We start from the raw sequence: 21,050 nt of genomic DNA, 5'->3' as shown, positions 1-21,050 counted from the left end.
ACCTCAGGTGCGTTAATTGGCTGAATGCACTGTGTGAATGACTGTCACTCTAACCAATGGAGCAGCAAAGGCGGGATTAAGGGTAGTTGTTTACCCTGGGTTACATTAACAATTCTGGTCAGAGATTTACATTGACTTATCAAAGCATGGGATTTAAATAGTTCTCTAAAACTGCAATGAAATAAAGAAAACAAGAATTGGACAAACAAATTCTAATTTGATATGAATTTTATCCAATACAGAGTTCTCATGTGACTTCACACTTCCGTGAACTTTGTAACTGACAGCTATCTTGACAGGCTATGGAGTTTCTATGACAGCAATAAACAAGCCAGAGCTCACATAGTTCCTATTTAACCTAATATAAACAATATAAGTTCATTACAACTGCTTGAGTACCCTACCCACCTGTGACAAATATCAGTAATATTTCCTGTAGTTCTTACTGCCGAACTAGCAAAACAAGCTTAGTTAATATAACTGGGTGCACTATGCATTGTGCATGGGGTAAGCATAGCGTGCATCCTTACCAGGTGTGAGTAGAGGGAACTTAAGGCAGACTTACCATAGTAAGATGACACAATCACTCTGGTTCAAACTTGTGGGAACTATGTATAGAGGGATTATTTATTTGTAAACACAGTAGCTGTGTGTGCAACTTGACTGCAGAAAGAGGAGACTGGCTTTTACATCCCTACTGGTTGCCATGGTTACCCACATTTATCTTGCTGTTTTAACATTAGGTAGCATGTCGGCGTACTACAGCTGCTGGTCACAGCATGATAAGTTATGCTACCTAATTGACATTAGTGACCCATTAATGACCTCACACATTACATCAGTGTTTCTCAATTATTTTCTGTTATGCCCCTTCAGGGACCATAATTTTTTTCATGTGCTTTATTGTTAATTTTGCATTAACAATAAAAAGATGGGTTTCATCTATTTCCTGGCCTTTTCCTGTGAGCTACAGTTACTTGCTTATGATTGAATATAAAGACCAGGCTGAGTTTTTGATTTGGGTTTTAAATACGAGTAAAGTTGGGTGAGAATAAAGTCATAATTTTATAACTTTTCACCACACTGCACTAAATTGCGGAATACTAGGGGTCTTGTAAGGTTATAGTTGGCACTGGTTTAGCTAATTGCTAAATGCTAAATGTTTTAGCAAATCAGAAGCAAATTTTCAGCCCCAGGACTTTAAAACAACTGCTTAAACAACTTTTTATTTAATAGAACAAGACCTGCTGGTTACTGTTGGATTTAGACAAATAAAATGTTAAACTTCTTTGCTCGTTGTTTTCCTCTAGTCTCCCGAGTCCAGGGTTCTGCATGTACACAGTGGAAAACACACAGAGAACAAGAATTCACCATTCGACTTCAGACATATCCAGAGTTTTATTCAGACAGTTAAATGCACAGAAAAACAGATCAGCATCACACCCAAAACAAGAAGTCCAAACCACAAAACAGACATTAAGTACCTGAGAAAAGTAGAAAAATGAACAAAATACAAAAATAAGAGAAAAGCAAAGGTGCCTTTGGGAACTGCTCATGCGGCTGGAAAACGAAGCAATTCAGCTTGCTGCTGAGAAGTGGAGACTTTTATTAAGAGGTGTCGTCCTAATTTTAATATATGCATTGAAGGTGTGTCCTCTCCTTCTAAACCTCTAAGCAGTTTCAAGTTACTTAGATGGGTGAACCAATAATTTTGTTGCCTTCTTTGAAACCTATTCAAAATCAAAGATAGAGAGAGAGAACAAAGGTCACTCAAAACAGGATGTCTCATGCCAGTTACATCTGTTATCTCTCCCAGTTCCTCCCTTTCTAAACAAAGTTGTTTATCTTATACATAAATTATATATGTAAGGTTTCCAAAATACCCAATTTTGTTTTATTTGCAGATGACATAAACATTTTTTGTACAAATGAAACTTTATGGCAGCTTTTGCTAGAAATGAATTTAGAGTTATGTAAACTGAAAAAGTGGTTTGATATTCCAAATTATCACTAAATTTAGATAAAACCAAGTTTATATTATTTGGGAATTGTAAAGGGCATAGCGATTTACAAATAATAATTGATAATGTGACTGTGGAGAGAGTGACTGAAATTTGGTTTTTGGGAGTATTGATTCATAAGATCTGTTGGAAACCTCATATTAAATATATTCAATCTAAAATGGCTAGAAGTATTGCAGTTCTCTCTAATGCTAGAACATTTTTAAACTCCTCTGCCCTTCATATTTTTTACTGTTCACTTATTTTGCCATATCTAAGTTACTGTATGAAAGTTTGGGGCAACACTTACAAAACTTCACTTCAACCACTATGCACGTTACAGAAAAGAAATAGTTCACAAGGTTGATTTTTATTGTCATACCAACAATTTATTGATAGATTCTTATTTCCTGAAACTCCCATATTTGGTAGAGTTTCAAACTGAACAGTTTATGTATAAAGTTAAAAACAAACTATTACCAGAAAATATTCAAAAATTATTTACTGATAGAGTGGAGGGATATGATTACAGAGAAAACCTCAACTTCAGAACTTTGAATGTTCGAACAACAATGAAAAGAATGTGCATGTCATGAAGTGCTGATTGAGAGGTGGTGAGGATGAACGCCGAGACCCAGGTAGTGAAGAAACTGTTGAATTTAATTATGACACTCAAACAGTCCAATACAGGCGGCAAAGCGGAAAGTGCAGCACACAGCTAAATACCGGTAGCAACTGACGACAGACGGAACATGGAGCAAGCTAACCAGGACTTAAACAGTTCTACTGGAGAGCCGACACAGACAACAACTGACATAAGACGAGGACCCGACCAGAGACAAAGACAGCAGGTGGGTTTAAATGCACAGGGAGGGTAATCAGGAAAACTAGACACAGCTGGGATCAATCAACAGGGAAGACAGGACATCACAGAGACTCACGGGGAAACAAGGACACAAGAAAAACCAAGAAATAAATACACAAAAACACAGATCGTCACAGTGCATTTCTGTCATTGGTGTGAAGATCTGGAATAAACTCGCTAAAGAGCTGAAGCAAAGTCCAAGCATGAGGTATTTTAAGAAAAGACTCAAAATGGTTATTCAAAAGTATAAGGATGAACATGGGTGATGAATTTGGCTGGGAATTACTGCATTGTGGATGACTTGGGCAATTGGGTGTAGGTTTGTGTATGTGTGTATAAATGTATGTGGCTGTGTAAATAGGTATATATTATTTATGTATATATGCAGATAGATGCATATGTACTGTATATGTGTGCGTGTAAAGAATTACTGTCATCTGGTTCAGGAAATATTACTATAGTCATTATTATTTATTATTATTGTTGTTTATTATTATTGTTTTATTATGTTATTACTGTGGATATATTATGTTGGAAAGGATACTTGAAACAGGAAGACTATGCTATGAATTAATGAATGGAAAAGGGGTATGATTATATAAATTAAACTTCATCATACTCCTTTTCAGACTCAGTCACTGAATAAGTGGTGTATTTGAGTATGTACAGTACAGACCAAAAGTTTGGACACACCTTTTCATTCAAAGAGTTTTCTTCATTTTCATGACTATGAAAATTGTAGATTCACACTGAAGGCATCAAAACTATAAATTAACACATGTGGAATTATATACTTAACAAAAATGTGTGAAACAACTGGAAATATGTCATATATTCTAGGTTCTTCAAAGTAGCCACCTTTTGCTTTGATTACTGCTTGGCACACTCTTGGCATTCTCTTGATGAGCTTCAAGAGGTCGTCACCTGAAATGGTCTTCTAACAGTCTTGGAGGAGTTTCCAGAGATGCTCAGCACTTGTTGGCCCTTTTGCCTTCACTCTGCGGTCCAGCTCACCCCAAACCATCTCGATTGGGTTCAGGTCCGGTGACTGTGGAGGCCAGGTCATCTGGCGCAGCACCCCATCACTCTCCTTCTTGGTCAAATAGCCCTTACACAGCCTGGAGGTGTGTTTGGGGTCATTGTCCTGTTGAAAAATAAATGACGGTCCAACTAAATGCAAACCGGATGGAATAGCATGGCGCTGCAAGATGCTGTGGTAGCCATGCTGGTTCAGTATGCCTTCAATTTTGAATAAATCCCCAACAGTGTCACCAGCAAAGCCCCCCCACACCATCACACCTCCTCCTCCATGCTTCACAGCGGGAACCAGGCATGTAGAGTCCATCCGTTCACCTTTTCTGCGTCGCACAAAGACACGGTGGTTGGAATCAAAGATCTCAAATTTGGACTCATCAGACCAAAGCACAGATTTCCACTGGTCTAATGTCCATTCCTTTTGTTCTTTAGCCCAAACAAGTCTCTTCTGCTTGTTGCCTGTGCTTGGTTTCCTAGCAGCTATTCTATCATGAAGCCCTGATTCACACAGTCTCTTCTTAACAGTTGTTGCAGAGATTTTTCTGCTGCTAGAACTCTGTGTGACATTGACCTGGTCTCTAATCTGAGCTGCTGTTAACCTGCAATTTCTGAGACTGGTGACTCGGATGAACTTATCCTCCGCAACAGAGGTGACTCCTGGTCTTCCTTTCCTGGGGCGGTCCTCATGTGAGCCAGTTTCTTTGTAGCACTTGATGGTTTTTGCGACTGCACTTGGGGACACTTTCAAAGTTTTCCCAATTTTTTGGACTGACTGACCTTCATTTCTTAAAGTAATGATGGCCACTCGTTTTTCTTTACTTAGCTGCTTTTGTCTTGCCATAATACAAATTCTAACACTCTATTCAGTAGGACTATCAGATGTTTGTCCACCTGACTTCTGCACAACTGATGGTCCCAACAACATTTATAAGGCAAAAAATCCCACTTATTAACCTGACAGGGCACAGCCGAGAAGTGAAAACCATTTCAGGTGACGACCTCTTGAAACTCATCAAGAGAATGCAGAGTGTGTGCAAAGCAGTAATCACAGCTAAAGGTTGCTACTTTGAAGAAACTAGAATATAAGGCATATTTTCAGTTGTTTTACACATTTTTGTTAAATATATAATTCCACGTGTGTTAATTCATAGTTTTGATGCCTTCAGTGTGAATCTACAATTTTCATAATCATGAAAATGAAGAAAACTCTTTGAATGAAAAGGTGTGTCCAAACTTTTGATCTGTACTGTACATTTGATAGTAAGGTACTGTATTTATTTATGTACACTTTGCTGGTGAAATGTCTGTCTGAAATAAATTAAGCAAACGAATGAATATTAACTAAACTGTATAAAAATGTGTCTGAATAGCCTATGTTAATATGATTATAGTTTGACAGGTAAAATTAGTAAGTGACAGATTTCTTTTTAGTGCTGTCAGTCAAAAAAAAGTACAGCACAACCTCTGGTCCATATTTCTTTACAAAACCTAATAAAAAAAAACATTTTGCATATACTACACTGAAATTTGACACGTTTCTCTTTCCTGTTAAGAGATGTATCCTTCACCTTCTGTTTCTCTTACTACTGGCTCCACTTAAAGATGAACAGCAGAGCTCTCTTCTGGATGGTATTAAAACTACAGTACTGAAAGAAGATCTAAGACACGTTATTAATCGATTGAAATGAGTTTTAATCTACCAAACCATTATTCAACATTTAATTGTAAGTTGATTAATTGTTTGCATGCTTAGTCTAGTACTAGGGATGCAAACAATCCCTGTCACTATGTCACAACATAGTGACAGTTTTAACAAATACATGTAATTTTGTTTCTTTATAAATGTTACATAGTGTGTAACTTTATATCCTGCTCGCATAATGTACCATGTTTAAGTTCAGTACTTGTAATTGACCCTGAAGTATAAAGTCCTCATATTTATGATAATTCTGTAATATCTGAGGCAAGGAAAGTTTCCACTAACTTATAATTTCACAGGTGGGGAGTACCCCTTAACTTTTTCAGCTAGCTGGTTTTAGAGTCACTGGTCAGAAGAGAGATCCTTCTGGACTGTTTTTGCTTTACGTTTTTGCTTTATTGGTCTGATTGAACCAAGCAGTTTTCATGTGGTTTTGTCTCATTGAATGAGTTCCTACATAATCACAATTTTTCTGTTATGAATCCGCAGCTGATCAGTGATGGCAGTGTAGTGTATGCTGAGGGCCTTTGGGACCATGTTACCATGGACATCCAGGAACTTGGCTTCAAGGCTGGTGATGCCATCGAAGTGATTGATGCCACAAACAAGGAGTGGTGGTGGGGCCGCATCATGGACAGTGAGGGCTGGTTTCCTGCTAGCTTTGTACGGGTGAGGGGATCTCTGCTGGCAGTACCATTTCATTGTGATTGCTAAAACCAACACATATGGAGTCTCGGCTTATTACTGATATATCAATTGTTTGTTCAACATGTTTGATACAAGTAAAAACATATAAGGTAAGTTATATATTTTGCCCATTAAGGATTTTATAACTGTATTCTCTTAAGCTGCGTGTGAACCAGGATGAACCTATGGAGCAACTTTCAACCCATCTGGAGGAGTCCCAATGTGGAGATGAGGATGGAACGGATTTAGGTTTATTAGGCCCCGGGTTACCCTGCAAAGAACAGATGAGAGCCAACGTCATCAATGAGATCATGACCACAGAGCGAGACTACATCACACACCTGAAAGACATCTGTGAGGTCTGAAACTAGACCAACTTTAATTACTTCTGGATTTGCACTCATTTCATCTAGTTACATTTTTTATATAATAACTAATTTCTACAATTATGCAAATTACATTGTTGCTTATTTTGAAATATGTTTCTATATTTAAAAGAATTAATCATATTAAGTAATTTAAATGTATTCTAGGTACATTATTTCTGAGCTTTTGTTTAGTTTATTTTTATACTACAAAGCTCTGTCATTAGTGAAAAGAGATCATTTAACATGCTAAAATCTGAATAAAATGAAACCCAACACTTTTTAAAATGGTACTTCCTGTGGATAGACATAACTTCCTGGGTCATAGCAATAGAGTACAAGCCAAGTGTATGTTTCAGCAATAGAGAGAATGGGCTTTAAATTTAGAGAGCTGTCATGTCAGGCAGTTTAATTATTTCTTCCTGTTCTCAGATTATGTTTTTTACTTTGAATTTTCAGAGCAAAAAGCTCAGTCCAGTCCAGCCATCTCTGATCCTTTTTATGTTTTTCTCAGGGTTACATCAAACAGTGCCGTAAGAGGACAGACATGTTTACTGAAGAGCAGATTAGAACCATCTATGGAAACATTGAAGAGATATACAGATTCCAGAAAAAGTTCCTGAAGGGCCTGGAGAAAGAATTCAACAAGGGGCAGCCCCATCTTAGTGAGATAGGCTGCTGTTTTCTTGAACATGTAAGATAGATGTTCTAATTTACTTTGAAAGCAGCTTGAAATCTCTTTTGACTTATTCCATTAGGATATGCATTTAAGATTTGTCTTGAATCATTTATCTTCATGTTTTGATGTCCAGCAAACAGATTTCCAGATTTATTCAGAGTATTGTAATAATCACCCCAACGCCTGTGTCCAACTCTCCAAGCTGATGAAAGTCAACAAGTACGTGTATTTCTTTGAGGCCTGTCGATTGCTGCAGAAGATGATTGATATTTCTTTAGACGGCTTCCTACTCACTCCAGTGCAGAAGATCTGCAAGTATCCATTACAGCTGGCTGAGCTCCTCAAATACACCAATCCTCAGCACAGGTGACTGGCTTTAATTGCTGTTTACAAAGAGCCAATATTCTACATCACAAACATTAACTTTCATGTGTGTCATCAGAAAAATCTAAAAACCCTGTAGTTTAGATTGGAGTTTGCTTCTTAATGTTGTACTAAAATACACTATAGCTACACTTGATATTTACAGTAATTATTTATATGACCTGTTCCACAGTACTTCATATATGCCTTTGGAAAAATGTCCTTGCTCCAAATAACCCGAGTACGATGGAAGAATATTTGTTTGTGTTTGAGGGAGATATTTATTAGGGATGCACCATATTGGGTTGATATTTCATATGCCTTTTGTGCAGCTCTCACTTACCAACATAGATTTTAGCTGACTTTGATTTCTCTTTGAAAACCAGAATAACTGAATAATTGCACTGATACTTTCTGGGGAACTAGAAAATTGAAGTGGATTAACATGAAATATAGTTTTCAACGTTTCTCCCCAGTGCAGTGGTTTCAAACTTAAATCCTCATGGAGCAGTCTCCTGCAACTTTTAGATGTCTCTATGCTTCAACACAGCTGGTTCCAATTTTAGCTCATTTAATTTATTTTTGCACTCCCACAAAGTAAACTTGCCAACTTGTTTAGAATAGTTAAACTACTCACGGCTTTTAGCCTATATGGTGGACTGCCTATGCGTCCCTACCACTGGTTTTAACAAGTTTTCTGGTGGAAACCCTCTATGGTCATTATTCAGTGTTTTCCTGGTGAGTCTTCAAAAATAATGACCTTTAAGTAGGTACTTTTCATTAACTTCACATTTCTGTTTCCTAATTTTTTTATTTTTTTTTTTAATTTCTCTTGGATTTTTAGGGACTACAAGGATGTGGAGGCAGCCTTAAAAGCCATGAAAAATGTCGCCAGGATGATCAATGAGAGGAAACGGCGCCTTGAGAACATTGACAAAATTGCCCAGTGGCAGAGTTCCATAGAAGACTGGGAGGTTTGAAGTGATAGATTGTTCTGAAATCTGTTGTATGATACTGTAAAGTGTACCTCTGACAGGTATGAGAAGCGATTAGCAGCCGTGTAAGTCTGTTCTGATCCATGCAGGGTGAAGATGTTCTGGTCAGAAGCTCTGAGCTTATCTTTTCTGGGGAGATAAGTAAACTATCCCAGCCACAAACTAAGAGCCAGCAGAGAATGTTTTTTCTCTTCGACCATCAAATGGTTTATTGCAAGAAGGTACTTTTGTAATTTACTTTTTCTTAGCATATGATTAATAAATTAGGAACATCGCTTTCTTGGCCTCGTGTGTATAAAATCCAGTATCAAATATAATTTTCGCTCCCAGGAGCTCAACAAAAGTTATTTTCCTATGGTACCATGCCACCAGTTGCAAAATGTCTTCAAAGACTTTTGAGAAGTCAACTATTCAAGTAAAAAGCGGTATCATAATAAAGTAGAAGCAACCAGGTAGGACAACAACTCATTGCATTACATTAATGGCATATTAAATCACAAAGTAGGGTAAGCAGTTAATGAGGCACACCATACACAGAGGTCACCAACCTTCTGCAGAGTCAGTAGCAACCTTCAAATTTCATGTGGCCTTAAAATTAGATCAAGAGTTCATAGACGGCTTTGTTTAATCAATTGTCATGGCTGAGCAACTACAACTCCAATTCCAATGAAGTTGAGACATTGCGGAAAAAATAAATGTGATTATTTGTAAATGCTTTCAACTGATATTTTATTGAAATTCACTATAAAGACAAGATATTTCATGTTCAAGTGGATAAACTTTTTTCTTTTTTTCCCCAAAAAAATATTCACTCATTTGTGAATGCCTATGCCTGAAACACATTCCCAAAAAGTTAGGACAGGGCAATGAAAGAAAGCTTAGGAATGCTAAAAAAATATATTTGTTTGGAATATTCCACAGGTGAATAGGTTAATTGGAAACAAGTGAGGGTCATGACTAGAGTATAAGTTTCCTCTGGGCTGATGTGTCCACTCTTCAAATTGTTTTTGGAAAACATAGGCATTGTGTCCTCACAGTCAGGGAGGAAAAGAAAAGGAAATGTCTAAGATCATAGTATGTTAGTGTTGATGGTATAGGTACATTGCACATCTGTGAAGGCACCATCAATGCTGAAAGGTACATTGAGGGTTGGAAAAACATGCTTGCCATCCAACCAACAGTTGGATGGCAGTTGAGGGAGTTCTAGGACGACAAAGCGAAGCCACAATCTGCACGTGTTACAAAATTCTGGCTTCATAATAAAAGAGTGTGCGATACACCATAAAGTGGGAGAATTTAATCATCACTTGTTGATAGTCAAGAAAATCTGTTTAAGAATGTAAGCCACCAAATAAATTATTAGTATTGCAATTGGTGTCGGCGGATGGAGTAAGGATGGACCCCAAAGCTCTTGAAGCAGTACAAGCACTGAAACACAAGACACCACAAACAGTTGGGGACATCAGGCAAATGCTTAGGTTCCTGAGCTATTACAGAACATGGGTGCAGGATTTTTCACGTATAGCCAAGCCCCTGTATGACCTGCTTCAGTCAAAGGCCGACACCTCTCAGCTTAAATTGCCGTGGGGGAAAACAAAAGGCCACCAGCAGTCCTCTCGAACCCCAATAGAGTGGACCAAAGAACATCAACGGGTCCTTGAGCAGTTCATTGACCGACTGACCAAACCCCCAGTGCTGGCATACCCTGATTTCGACCACCCTTTCACATTTCACACTGATGCCTCCCAAAAAGGCCTGGGTGCGGTTCTCCATCAAGTCCAGGATGGAAAAATGAGGGTGATTGGATATGGGTCACGCACACTGATGCCAGTGGAACAGAATTATCACCTACACAGTGGCAAACTCAAATTCCTGGCATTGAAGTGGGCGAAATGTGACAAGTTTTGTGATTATCTGTTCTATGCCCCACATTTTACAGTCTTCACAGACAACAACCCACTCACATACATCCTAAGCACTCCCAAGCTTAACGCAGCGGGTCACCGGTGGGTGGGGCAGTTGGCTGACTTCCACTTCGACATCAAATACCGACCAGGTAAAACTGCCATTGATGCTGACACCTTGTCGCGATGGCCCCTGGATATAGACACCTTTATGGCTGAATGCTCTGAAGAACTATCAGAGGACACAGACTGTGCTCCATGGGAAGGATGCCGGAGAGCTCAACAGAGAGATGTGGCCTGGGTGGCAGCCCTCAACTTATCACATCCTAGCCAACCCCAGTTCGAGGGTCTGCAGACAGTCAGTCACGATGAGCTGATGAGGGAACAAAGGAAAGACCCCGTCATTGGGAAAGTTGTGGAGCTGAAACAACAAGACAAACCACTAACAGAGGATGAAAGAAATAAAGTTGATGGACACACAAGGAGGCTCCTGAGAGAGTGGGGCAAATTATACCTGGAGGATGAACTGCTCTACAGAGACTGCGAGTCGAGAGCAACTGGTTCTGCCCGCCACATATAAACAAACAGTTCTGACTCACCTCCACAACAAGATGAGTCATGTTGGTGTTGAAAAAGTGCTGAGCTTGGCAAGGGAGCGATTCTACTGGCCTTTCATGAAAAGTGATATAGAGGAATACATCACCAGGAAATGCTCTTGCATCAAACAGAAGAAATCATAAATGAAAGAGCTCCAATTGGAAGTATTACATCGACTTCACCCCTCGAGCTGCTATGCATCGATTTCCTTCACTTGGAAGCCAGCAGGGATGGGTACGAGTACATCCTAGTCATGATTGACCACTTTACCAGGTTTCCCCAAGCCTATCCCACCAAGAACAAGGCTGGTAAGACGGCAGCCGACCGACTTCAATTATTTCATCCCAAGATTTGGGTACCCGGCCAAACTCCATCATGACCAGGGTTGGGAGTTCGAGAATGAGCTCTTTAAAAATCTCAGATGATTAGCTGGTGCGGCCCATTCAAGAACCTCCCCATATCACCCCCAGGGCAATCCGGTCGAATGACTAAATTGTACCTTACTGCAGATGCTCCGGACTCTGGGGGAGAAAGAGAACTGGGAGGATCACCTACCTCATATGCTCCATGTCTACAACTGTACAAAGCATGAGGCCACAGGGTTCTCACCATACTATCTGTTGCATGATCGACATCCTCACCTCCCTGCTGACATCCTCTTTGGCCTCATAACAGACCAGGAGACCGAAATCAAAGAATCAAGTGGGTATGCCAAGAGGTGGGCTGGAAAAATGACAGAGGGATATCAGATAGCCAATGCAAACAGCCAACAATCCAGTTTAAAGGGAAAGACATACTATGACAAGAAGAGCAGAGGTGTCGTCCGTCAGCCTGGGGACAGAGTCCTGGTATGCAATCTCGGTGAACGAGGGGACCCTGGAAAGCTGAGAAACTACTGGGAGCAGCAGATCTTCAACGTCAGAGAGCAGATGGGTGACAACCCCGTCTACAAAGTCAGCCCTGAGGGAGGAGGTCGGCCAGTTTGCACTCTGCACCAAAACCTACTGCTACAAGTAAACGACTTACCTATAGAGCCGGTCCAGAACCCGATTACAAGTACAACAGAGTCACAAAGGAAAGCCAAAAATAGTTCAAATGACCTTCAGACCAGACATGCTGTATTGCACTCAAACACAGATGACTCTGACGAAGAGGAGGATGAGGACGCACCTCGTTACTGGCTTCGAGTACCTGTGGAGAGACCCAGACCAAACATTCACCCACCCGATCAAAATACTACTGATGCTTTCCAAGAAATAGCTGAAGAGAATGAAACCAGTTTGGTGGAAGCAATCCCAACCGAACCTGGACAGGAAGGAGAGTGTGTCAGAAGTGGAAGGCAGAGGTCAAGCAGTGGAAATGAACAACATGTAGAGGAGCTTCAGCCCACATTCCTGGAGGACATGCATTCTGCCCCTCAAGAGGACAGTACTTCTACACATGACACAGAACATCCAGTCCCCCTGAGACAGTCTACAAGAGAAAGACGGCCAAGACATACGTTTACTTATCTGTCTCTGGGTCAACCAGCTTACCAGCTTTCCAACCCACTGTGAATGCAGTTGAAATCCAACCAATGCAGTGTATGCACCAGTGTTTCTCCTCCCCGTACTTCCATCCTATCCAACTACCACCCATTAGCACCTATCCTTACCTACCTGTTATGTATCCAACACACTGTAGATCGAACACCTGGGAAAGATAGTTGAATACCTGAACCACACATGCATCATACATTACATATCCATCTACTGGAAAACATACATCATACACTGCATACTCACCTGGAGCGACCTGCAACATACAACACTATTTTTTTGTTTTGTAGTGTATTGCAAAATGTATGTTCAGTCAAATTATTTTGGAGACTGTCAGGCGCCACCTTTGTTTGTTGGGGAGTGTGTGATACACCATAAAGTGGGAGAATTTAATCATCACTTGTTGATAGTCAAGAAAATCTGTTTAAGAATATAAGCCACCAAATAAATTATTAGTATTGCAATTTATTATATGTTTTTTTATAAACTGAAATTGACCAAAATACCTTCTTAAATCAAAAGAGAGAAAGGAAAAAAAAGGAAACCAAAATTCAGACAGCGTTTTACCAGGGGGCCTAAAGTGAAGAGCCCCGCCCCCTTGCTCTTCAGACAGAGTTTGGGGAAGAAGACGGCAGTCGTTTTTTTTTTTTTCTCACTCATCTTTATAGGTTAGTGATATGAAGCTAGTGAAAACCGCCCCCCTCTAAACTGTAAAGTAACAAGTTAATTCGGATCTTATTTCGTAATCACATGCATAGACGTGCTTAAACATTAAAAAAAGAGTTATTTCTGCTGGGATCGCAGTTAGCTAAATTGTAGCTACAACGGTCATATAACACCCGTTTTAAAGATGGCTACATGTATCAATAAGCTCCGTTCCACTCCCCGATCCAACAATGGTGTCCTGACATGCGCTGTGTTGTTATCTGTTTAAAGGAAATATTTGTTATAGATCTTACAACTTTCCCCCTGCTGTGTAATCAATTCCACTTCACAGTCAGTTATATAATTATTCAAAGCCCATTAGAACTTAAAGTATATTTGATCATCTTCATATGTCCATGTTAAATTATTTAACCAAGAACATAATTAATTCTCTCATAATTATTACAACTCACAGAAATTAATGCCCTTAAAATTTAGCTGCATTTGATAAATGGGTGTTTTTTAATGTAAATCTGTGAGCTTTAAATTGATTGGTGAATTGTTTTGATATGACATTTTGATGCTGTCACAGTTGGTGGGAGCTGATGCTATTCACTGAGGTGAATGCTATGTGGTTGTTTGAGAACAACAGGACACAAGGACATGATTGCACAAAGAAATGTTCATGATTTCAAGAATTTGTAATAAAGAGACAGAGTTTGGGGAAGAAGATGGCGGTCGTTCTTTTTTTTCTCACTGTAGCTCTTCATCTTTTCAGAGAACAAAGGAGAAGCGGCGAGACATCAGATGGAAAAAACCAAAAAAAAAACATCATTTGTTACAATTGTCCATTTCCAGCTGAGACGTGTAACAAGTGCAGATACTAGAGTGCCTTGATAAAAGTCCAGACCTGTCTCCCATTGAAATGGTGTGGTGCATTAAGAAGCCTAGGCGTAAATTCAACCTGTGATACTCTCTTCAGCCTTCTGGCATCATCAATTACCACACCTCTGCCTCAGCCAACCAGCACTGGATCGCCGCTCCGCCCCAGCCAATCACCATGCAAGAGCTCCTTCAAAAGGCCAATCAACCACGGATCCTCCAGCTTCAGCCGTACTTCGACCCACCTCCTCTCCATCTCCATCCTCATCCTCCCAGGGCATCTTTCAGGCTCCCTCCAGGCTCCTTCCTCTCCAGGCTCCACTCCACCACCAGTGTCTGGACCCAGGGGAAGACTACCCTGAGCTTCGCCTCAAGCTCACGGCGATTCTCAGCACGCATGTCTTCTGCCGGTGTCCGAGCACCAAACTTTTGGGCCAATAAAACTTTCTAACTACTGTTTTTCTCTGTGTGAGTCTCTACATATTGAAATTAAGTGCAAATGATGACAATAGAAACCCTGGACTGTTGAGCAACTGAAGTTGTACATCAAGTAAGAATGGGAAAGAATTCTACCTACAGAGCTTTGTGTCCTCAGTTTGCAAACAGGAAAATTATGTTAAACAAGGATAAACAAGTCCCTGTCCCAACTTCTTTGGCTCGTGCTGCAGGCATCAAAGTCCAAATAAGAGAGTATTTAAAAAAAAAAAAATCAATTAAGTTTATCTATTTGAACATTACATATCCTGTCTTTTTAGTTGATGCAATTGAATATAGGTTGTAAAGTATTTGTAAATCACATATACCATATAATTACTTTTATTTATGTTTGAGTAACCATCTGCCACAACCGACTGGGGGTTTGGGAAAACGAAGGATACTCACTGATCCAGGTGTACTTTCTATATTCAGCAAACAGCCAGGAGCTAATAACAGTAACTTCTTTAGTGGTTTATTTAGGAGACAAGTATAGCTGTCTCCTATAGGCTGTGAGGCAGTTTTCAAGTCAATCGGGTGGTAGACAGCAGTTATCTACCTATTCACAGCAATATTTCATTCAATTACTTTGTCTGCTACGGAGACAGGGTTAAATACTGAAAGTTAGGCAAAGTATATAGAGAGAGAACATGAAGTTACAGTGGCTCAGCCAATTCCCCCCCTGCTGGAATGTGTGGTAGCTAAACAGAAGGCCAAACTAAGCGTGTTGCTTTGATGAAAAGAAAGAACATACAGCTCTGGAAAAAAATAAGAGTCCACTGCACTGAACCCCATTGTAAACCTCATGGTTATTCCACCAAATATTGATTTCTGAACTCTTAAAACATTTGTATTTTTGTTTCTAAATGAATATAAATAGTTTTCTTTGCATTATTTGAGGTCTCAAAGCACTACATCTTTTGTTTTTGGAAAACATGGATGTTATTTTGTTATTTTGACTGTCTCTTATTTTCTGTAAATAAATATTAACTTTTTGCTTGGAATTTCGGAGACATATCAGTAGTTCATAGAATAAAAGTACACTGTTCATTTTACTCAAGCATGTATCTATGAAAAGTAATATCAAAAAAACTGATAATTTTAAGTTGTCTCTTAATTTTTCCCAGAGCTGTATAATGTTCCCATTTCTAAACATTTTGTTGTCATTTTAGGATCTTCTTCGCAGGGACATACTGTACTACAAGGGGCGTATGAATATGGATGTAATGGAGGTGACAGATTTGGAAGATGGCAAAGAAAAAGATTTTAATATTACCGTAAAGAATGCACTAAAGCTTTGGACAAGGAGTGGCAATGAAGTCCACCTCCTGTGTACCAAAAAACCAGAACAGAAACAACGTTGGCTTCGAGCTTTTGCTGATGAGAGGAAGCAGGTCCATAATGATCGTGAAACAGGTTTGATAGTTTATGTCAATGCTTATGTTGTCTAAGAGATTTGAAATTGGAGGTCCATGTATAAAATAAAAAGTAATGTGGAATTGTGAAGTTGAAGGAAAATTGAAAAAACATCTCTGTCAGATATTCAAATCTTGGAATATTGCTGTAGAACTTAACCCCGCTTTAACCTTTCACAGAATGTTCTCCCTGAAAACTGCTGAGTTTCTTGATGCTGGATGTTTTCTAACAAACTTCTGAGAAACAGAACAGGTGCATTTCTACTGAGACAAAAATGTTTTAAACCAGGCATCGTTTTCCTTTTACTTCACTATTCTCATTATTGTCACTATTGAGTTAAATGCATTTACTATAGAATTATTAGACACTTTTTATCCTTGTTTTAAGTGTCTGCTGTAAAAAGTGATGCCCAGTTGTCAGAGGATTGTTATGGTGCGATTCTTTCAGATTGATCTAATATGATTAAAAATAACACAATAAAACAGTGTGTGAAACTATTTTTCATGGATAATTAGAATGTAGACAGCTGTGAGAAATATGTTCTTCAGCATGGACATTTTTTTTCTTACAGGAACCTTTTTTTTCTTTTAAGGCTTCTCTCTTACTGAAGTCCAGAAGAAACAAGCTATGCTGAATGCCTTCAAAAGCCACCCAGCTGGGAAATCTAAAGGTATGCATTTAGGAGTTTTAACACACTATTAATTTTCATTTGATTTCACTGGTTAGGTGCCCCCCAGAGGGTATGAATATTCAAACTACAACTGGATAGATTGTGTTAGTAGTTACTCAGTGCTGCCTTTTACGTAGCACTGAGTACAAAGCCAAGAGTGAAGAGAAAAAGCTTTGCTACTCTGACACATTCTAACATGTAGAGTGTTCATATAAGTAGGGGAACAATAGAGTACATGGAGCATTATTAAAATTTGGGGTGCTAACTTATGTTTCCACTCCCATTTTGTGAGCCAAACAGACATGATCAGATCAGTTCTCTAACCAATATGTAACACAGCTGTAGCAGGTATAAGTTGCTCCTCATTTCTCATGTACAATTCAGTTTTCATGGTGTGTAGATATGGAGCTAAAACTGTCTCATAATTCACAAATGCACAGAACAAGATCCACAAATGCAAAAGATTCACAAATGCACAGGACGAGACTCACACTTACGAGCTCCCTCTGGCCTGTGAGTTGTGCAGTGTGAATTTTCAGACTCCCCTGATGTCTCAAAATTTGTTACCTCACGTTGGGGTAACCTATTTTTCAGCCAATCACATTAACCCATTCCAACAGCGCTGTAGCTTTGATGAAGCACCAACAGTTTAGTCCTCAGCCTGGCTTCTGGCAGCGACAGAGGAGCGGTAAGTAAAATGTCTAATGTATTCGATATTTATCTCCATGTTATTGTTATTAATGTCAGTCGATTTAATTGTGCCACTATTATCACAAGCTGGCGATCTTCAGCACACCTAACTCCTATATTAGCGCATCAGCAGAGCTCTCGTGAGTAAGCTAATGCTACCGAGCTATGCTAGCACTTCTGCATGCTAATAGCATCAGGCTGGCATCTTTATACATAGCTGAATTTATTCCAGATAATAATAGGCTTTGTATATTATGAATCCTTATAAAACCCTGGTCCTTAAATGATAAATTATCATAGCAGTGTAATAATTCACTTAAGTCACGCTTTCCAGAAACACAAAGTGATCTTTTTTAACTTATCATATAAAACATAATATGCAAAAAATATGTATCCATTTCGAAAATACACATTGATGTGCATTATTTTACATTTATTGTTAGCGGGAGCTGGCCTTTACTGTTTTATTGTCAGCCGGTGATGTTTCGTCTTTGCTCTGCGGTGATTGTGAGTCTTTGACATTATCAGTAATGCCCAACTCTCACTGAGAAAAAAGAATATAACCCCAGATAGCATGTTGAGCCTGGTAGGATAAATAAAATAAAAACAGCACTTTGTGTTTCTGGAAAGCGTGACTTAAGTGAATTATTACACTGCTATGATAATTTATCATTTAAGAACCAGGGCTTTATAAGAATTCATAATATACACAGCCTATTATCTTGAATAAATTCAGCTATGTAGAAAGACGCCAGCCTGACGCTATTAGCATGCAGCAGTGCTAGCATAGTTCGGTAGCATAGCATACTCACGAGAGCTCTGCTGATGCGCTAATATAGGAGTTAGGTGTGCTGAAGATCGCCAGCTTGTGATGATAGTTGCACAATAAAATCGATTGACATTAATAACGATAACATGGAGATAAATAGCTAATATTTTAGATATTTTATTTACCACTCCTCTGTCGCTGTCAGAAGCCAGGCTGAGGTCAGGCTGAGGAACCACAACAAAAACTTAAAAAACAAAAATTAATGGATAGAAAAATAGCGAGGGGGGACACAAGGACAACACTGGCCAGAATGAGGAAATGATGGGAGTAGATGAAGGATCCAGCGAGTAGTCACTGAAAATGTGAAGCTTTCAACCTGGGTAGGTTGAAAGCTGAACAAAACTGGGCTCATGAGCTAACTGAATGCAGGTGCAAGTGGAAGAAGCAGGAGGCAGACTGAGGAGAGGGAGAGAGAAGGTGGCAAAGTGTACAGAGGACCAGTAAGTAATTCTAACGTCCAAAAGATAGGTTGGAGGAACAAAGTACCTTTGTAGCAGATGACTTTTCTAAATACTGCTTTATAGCACTGACTTGTGTAAAAGTCTTCATGGTTTGTGTCCAGAATGTGTGCGGTCAGCAGAGATTTAAACTGCTCATTTCCTGATCCTAGGCCTGTGCAAGTCCTGGATGGATGGAGGGTCAGCATTGATAATCTATTTGTATACCTGATTTTTCATTTGGACATGTCTGAAATAAATCAAAATAATTTTATTGATTTTAGAAAAATGATTTTTACTTAAAATCATTTTTGTGTATTGTCGATCAAATACACATTAACACTTGGATGAATCTATGCATACATACATGTAAACATGCATACACACAAAAACATATGCATACTCACACAATTGAACATATATAAAAAGAAACTCTTGTAAATGAATTTATACCAATCAGTACATCGTCTTTAATGGGATGCACCCAAGAATAAATTTATAAAATAAGTACATACCAAGTATGAACACATCTATACATACATATACACTGAAAAAAATTACTCTCTGGATTAACATAAAAAGAAATCATGGAAAGGATTTCCACCTGATTACTTTACTTTGTTTCAGCACTATGTAATTCTGTTACTCCAATTTAAAGCAAATGTTTTGGCTCAACTTAACTTTTGAGGTTGATTCAACTCATTTACTTTAGTAGGACCCAATGTAATTTAATAGAGCCAGACCAAATAATTTGCAATGTTTTGGACCAAATAATTGACTTTACTTGATTAAGATGAATGCAAATTTAGTTGAAACCAACTTATTTAACAGTGATACCTTCACACTACTTAATTAAGTTGATCCAACCCATAAAAATTAAGTTAGCTCAACAAACATGCTTCATGCTGAAATAAAGCTATTTAATTGTGTGGAATTCTTTTCTGTGATTGAATTACATTAATTTAAAGACATATTTTTAATTGCTACTAAATTAAGTGTTTTAAGACTGCACTGGGTGACAGGGTAGAAAGAACACTCAACAATTTAGAAAGGGTACAACAGAATTGTATTTTCAAAATTACCATCCATTTTCTTTACCATGTGCAGTGCAGGCACTTTACTACAAAAGGTATAAACTCTTGGCAGATGGCAACCCATTTGAACGTCCGTTTAAGCTAGTTTCAATTAATATACTGCTCAAAAAAATAAAGGGAACATTTCACTTTAATTTTGTGTGTGGCTCCAAATCCAGGCCTCCATTGGTTAATATATTTGATTTCCATTGATGATTTTTGTGTGATTTTGTTGTCAGCACATTCAACTTTGTACAGAACAAAGTATTCAATGAGAATATTTCATTCATTCAGATGTAGGATGTGTTATTTGAGTGTTTCCTTTATTTTTTTGAGCAGTGTAGTTTAAACAAAACCTTTAATGTCAGTGTTTAATTAGTAACAAGAAACTTCAACATAGTTCAGCCTACCACAGGCACAGATTTTAAATGTACAAGATTCAACATTTTATTTTAACAAAATGATATGCTTAGCATTGTCATGGAGTGGTTTGGTGGTGGTGAAGATGAGACACAGGCGGACCCAGATGAAGATTATACAGTCCTGCTCACCATTATTGGCACCCCTTCATAATTTGCGTAGCTGAGTGAATATCTTCAGAAATAAATGGAAATGTTCAAAACTTATATCAGCAGGATCTTTCAATTTGAGGTCCAAAGTAATCTAACAAAGACAATTACCATTTCAACATAAATATTTTAATTCCAAAGGACAAAACAGAAAACCAGCATGTGCACTAATATTGACACCCCACTTTAATATTTGGTTGCACAGCCTTTGGCAGCATTGACGGCCTCCAAACGTTTCTTATATTCATCTAAAAGCTTCTTGCACTTCTCAGGTGGCATTTTCTCCCACACTTCTTTTACAATATGCTCAAGCTCTTGTATATTTGCAGGGTTCCTTTCTCCAATGGCAGATTTCAGCTCCACCCAAAGATTTTCAATTGGATTGAGATCAGGACTCATTGCTTACCATTTTAAAACAGTCCATTTTTTTCCTTTCAACCAGGCCTGTGTGCTTTTGGAGGTGTGCTTTGGGTCGTTGTCTTGCTGGAGGACCCAGGATCTTCGCCGCAAACCAAGTTTCCTTACACTGGGCAAGACATTTCGCTCTAGAATTGCTTGATAATCTTCTGATTTCATGATGACCGCGATACGGTCAAGGCCTCCAGTACCAGATGTCGGAAAGCAGCCCCCCAGCATTA

At 38.8% G+C, this 21,050-nt stretch overlaps 1 protein-coding gene across 6 annotated transcripts in view; it reads left to right on the top strand.

Annotated features, from left to right (window-relative positions):
* The window catches only part of arhgef4 (Rho guanine nucleotide exchange factor (GEF) 4), a 36,761-nt gene that overhangs the window by 6,207 nt on the left and 9,504 nt on the right, over positions 1-21,050 (top strand). For 4 of the 6 annotated variants that reach the window (XM_007542704.2, XM_007542703.2, XM_007542705.2 and 1 more), the window contains exons 2-9: positions 6,089-6,268; positions 6,448-6,645; positions 7,166-7,345; positions 7,464-7,696; positions 8,538-8,667; positions 8,778-8,909; positions 15,901-16,144; positions 16,737-16,814. In XM_007542704.2, coding sequence (XP_007542766.1) covers positions 6,089-6,268; positions 6,448-6,645; positions 7,166-7,345; positions 7,464-7,696; positions 8,538-8,667; positions 8,778-8,909; positions 15,901-16,144; positions 16,737-16,814 — 1,375 coding nt within the window. Of the gene's footprint in view, positions 1-6,088; positions 6,269-6,447; positions 6,646-7,165; positions 7,346-7,463; positions 7,697-8,537; positions 8,668-8,777; positions 8,910-15,900; positions 16,145-16,323; positions 16,397-16,715; positions 16,815-21,050 lie in introns of those variants that run through there. The other 2 variants (XR_001660502.1, XM_007542708.2) reach the window with 2 other exon arrangements.

This window comes from Poecilia formosa, unplaced genomic scaffold (assembly GCF_000485575.1).
Source record: "Poecilia formosa unplaced genomic scaffold, Poecilia_formosa-5.1.2 Scaffold721, whole genome shotgun sequence".
In the NCBI taxonomy this organism is placed as follows: Eukaryota; Metazoa; Chordata; class Actinopteri; order Cyprinodontiformes; family Poeciliidae; genus Poecilia; species Poecilia formosa.
Note: the sequence above shows the minus strand (reverse complement) of the source record. Positions and strands in the feature narration are given on the sequence as shown.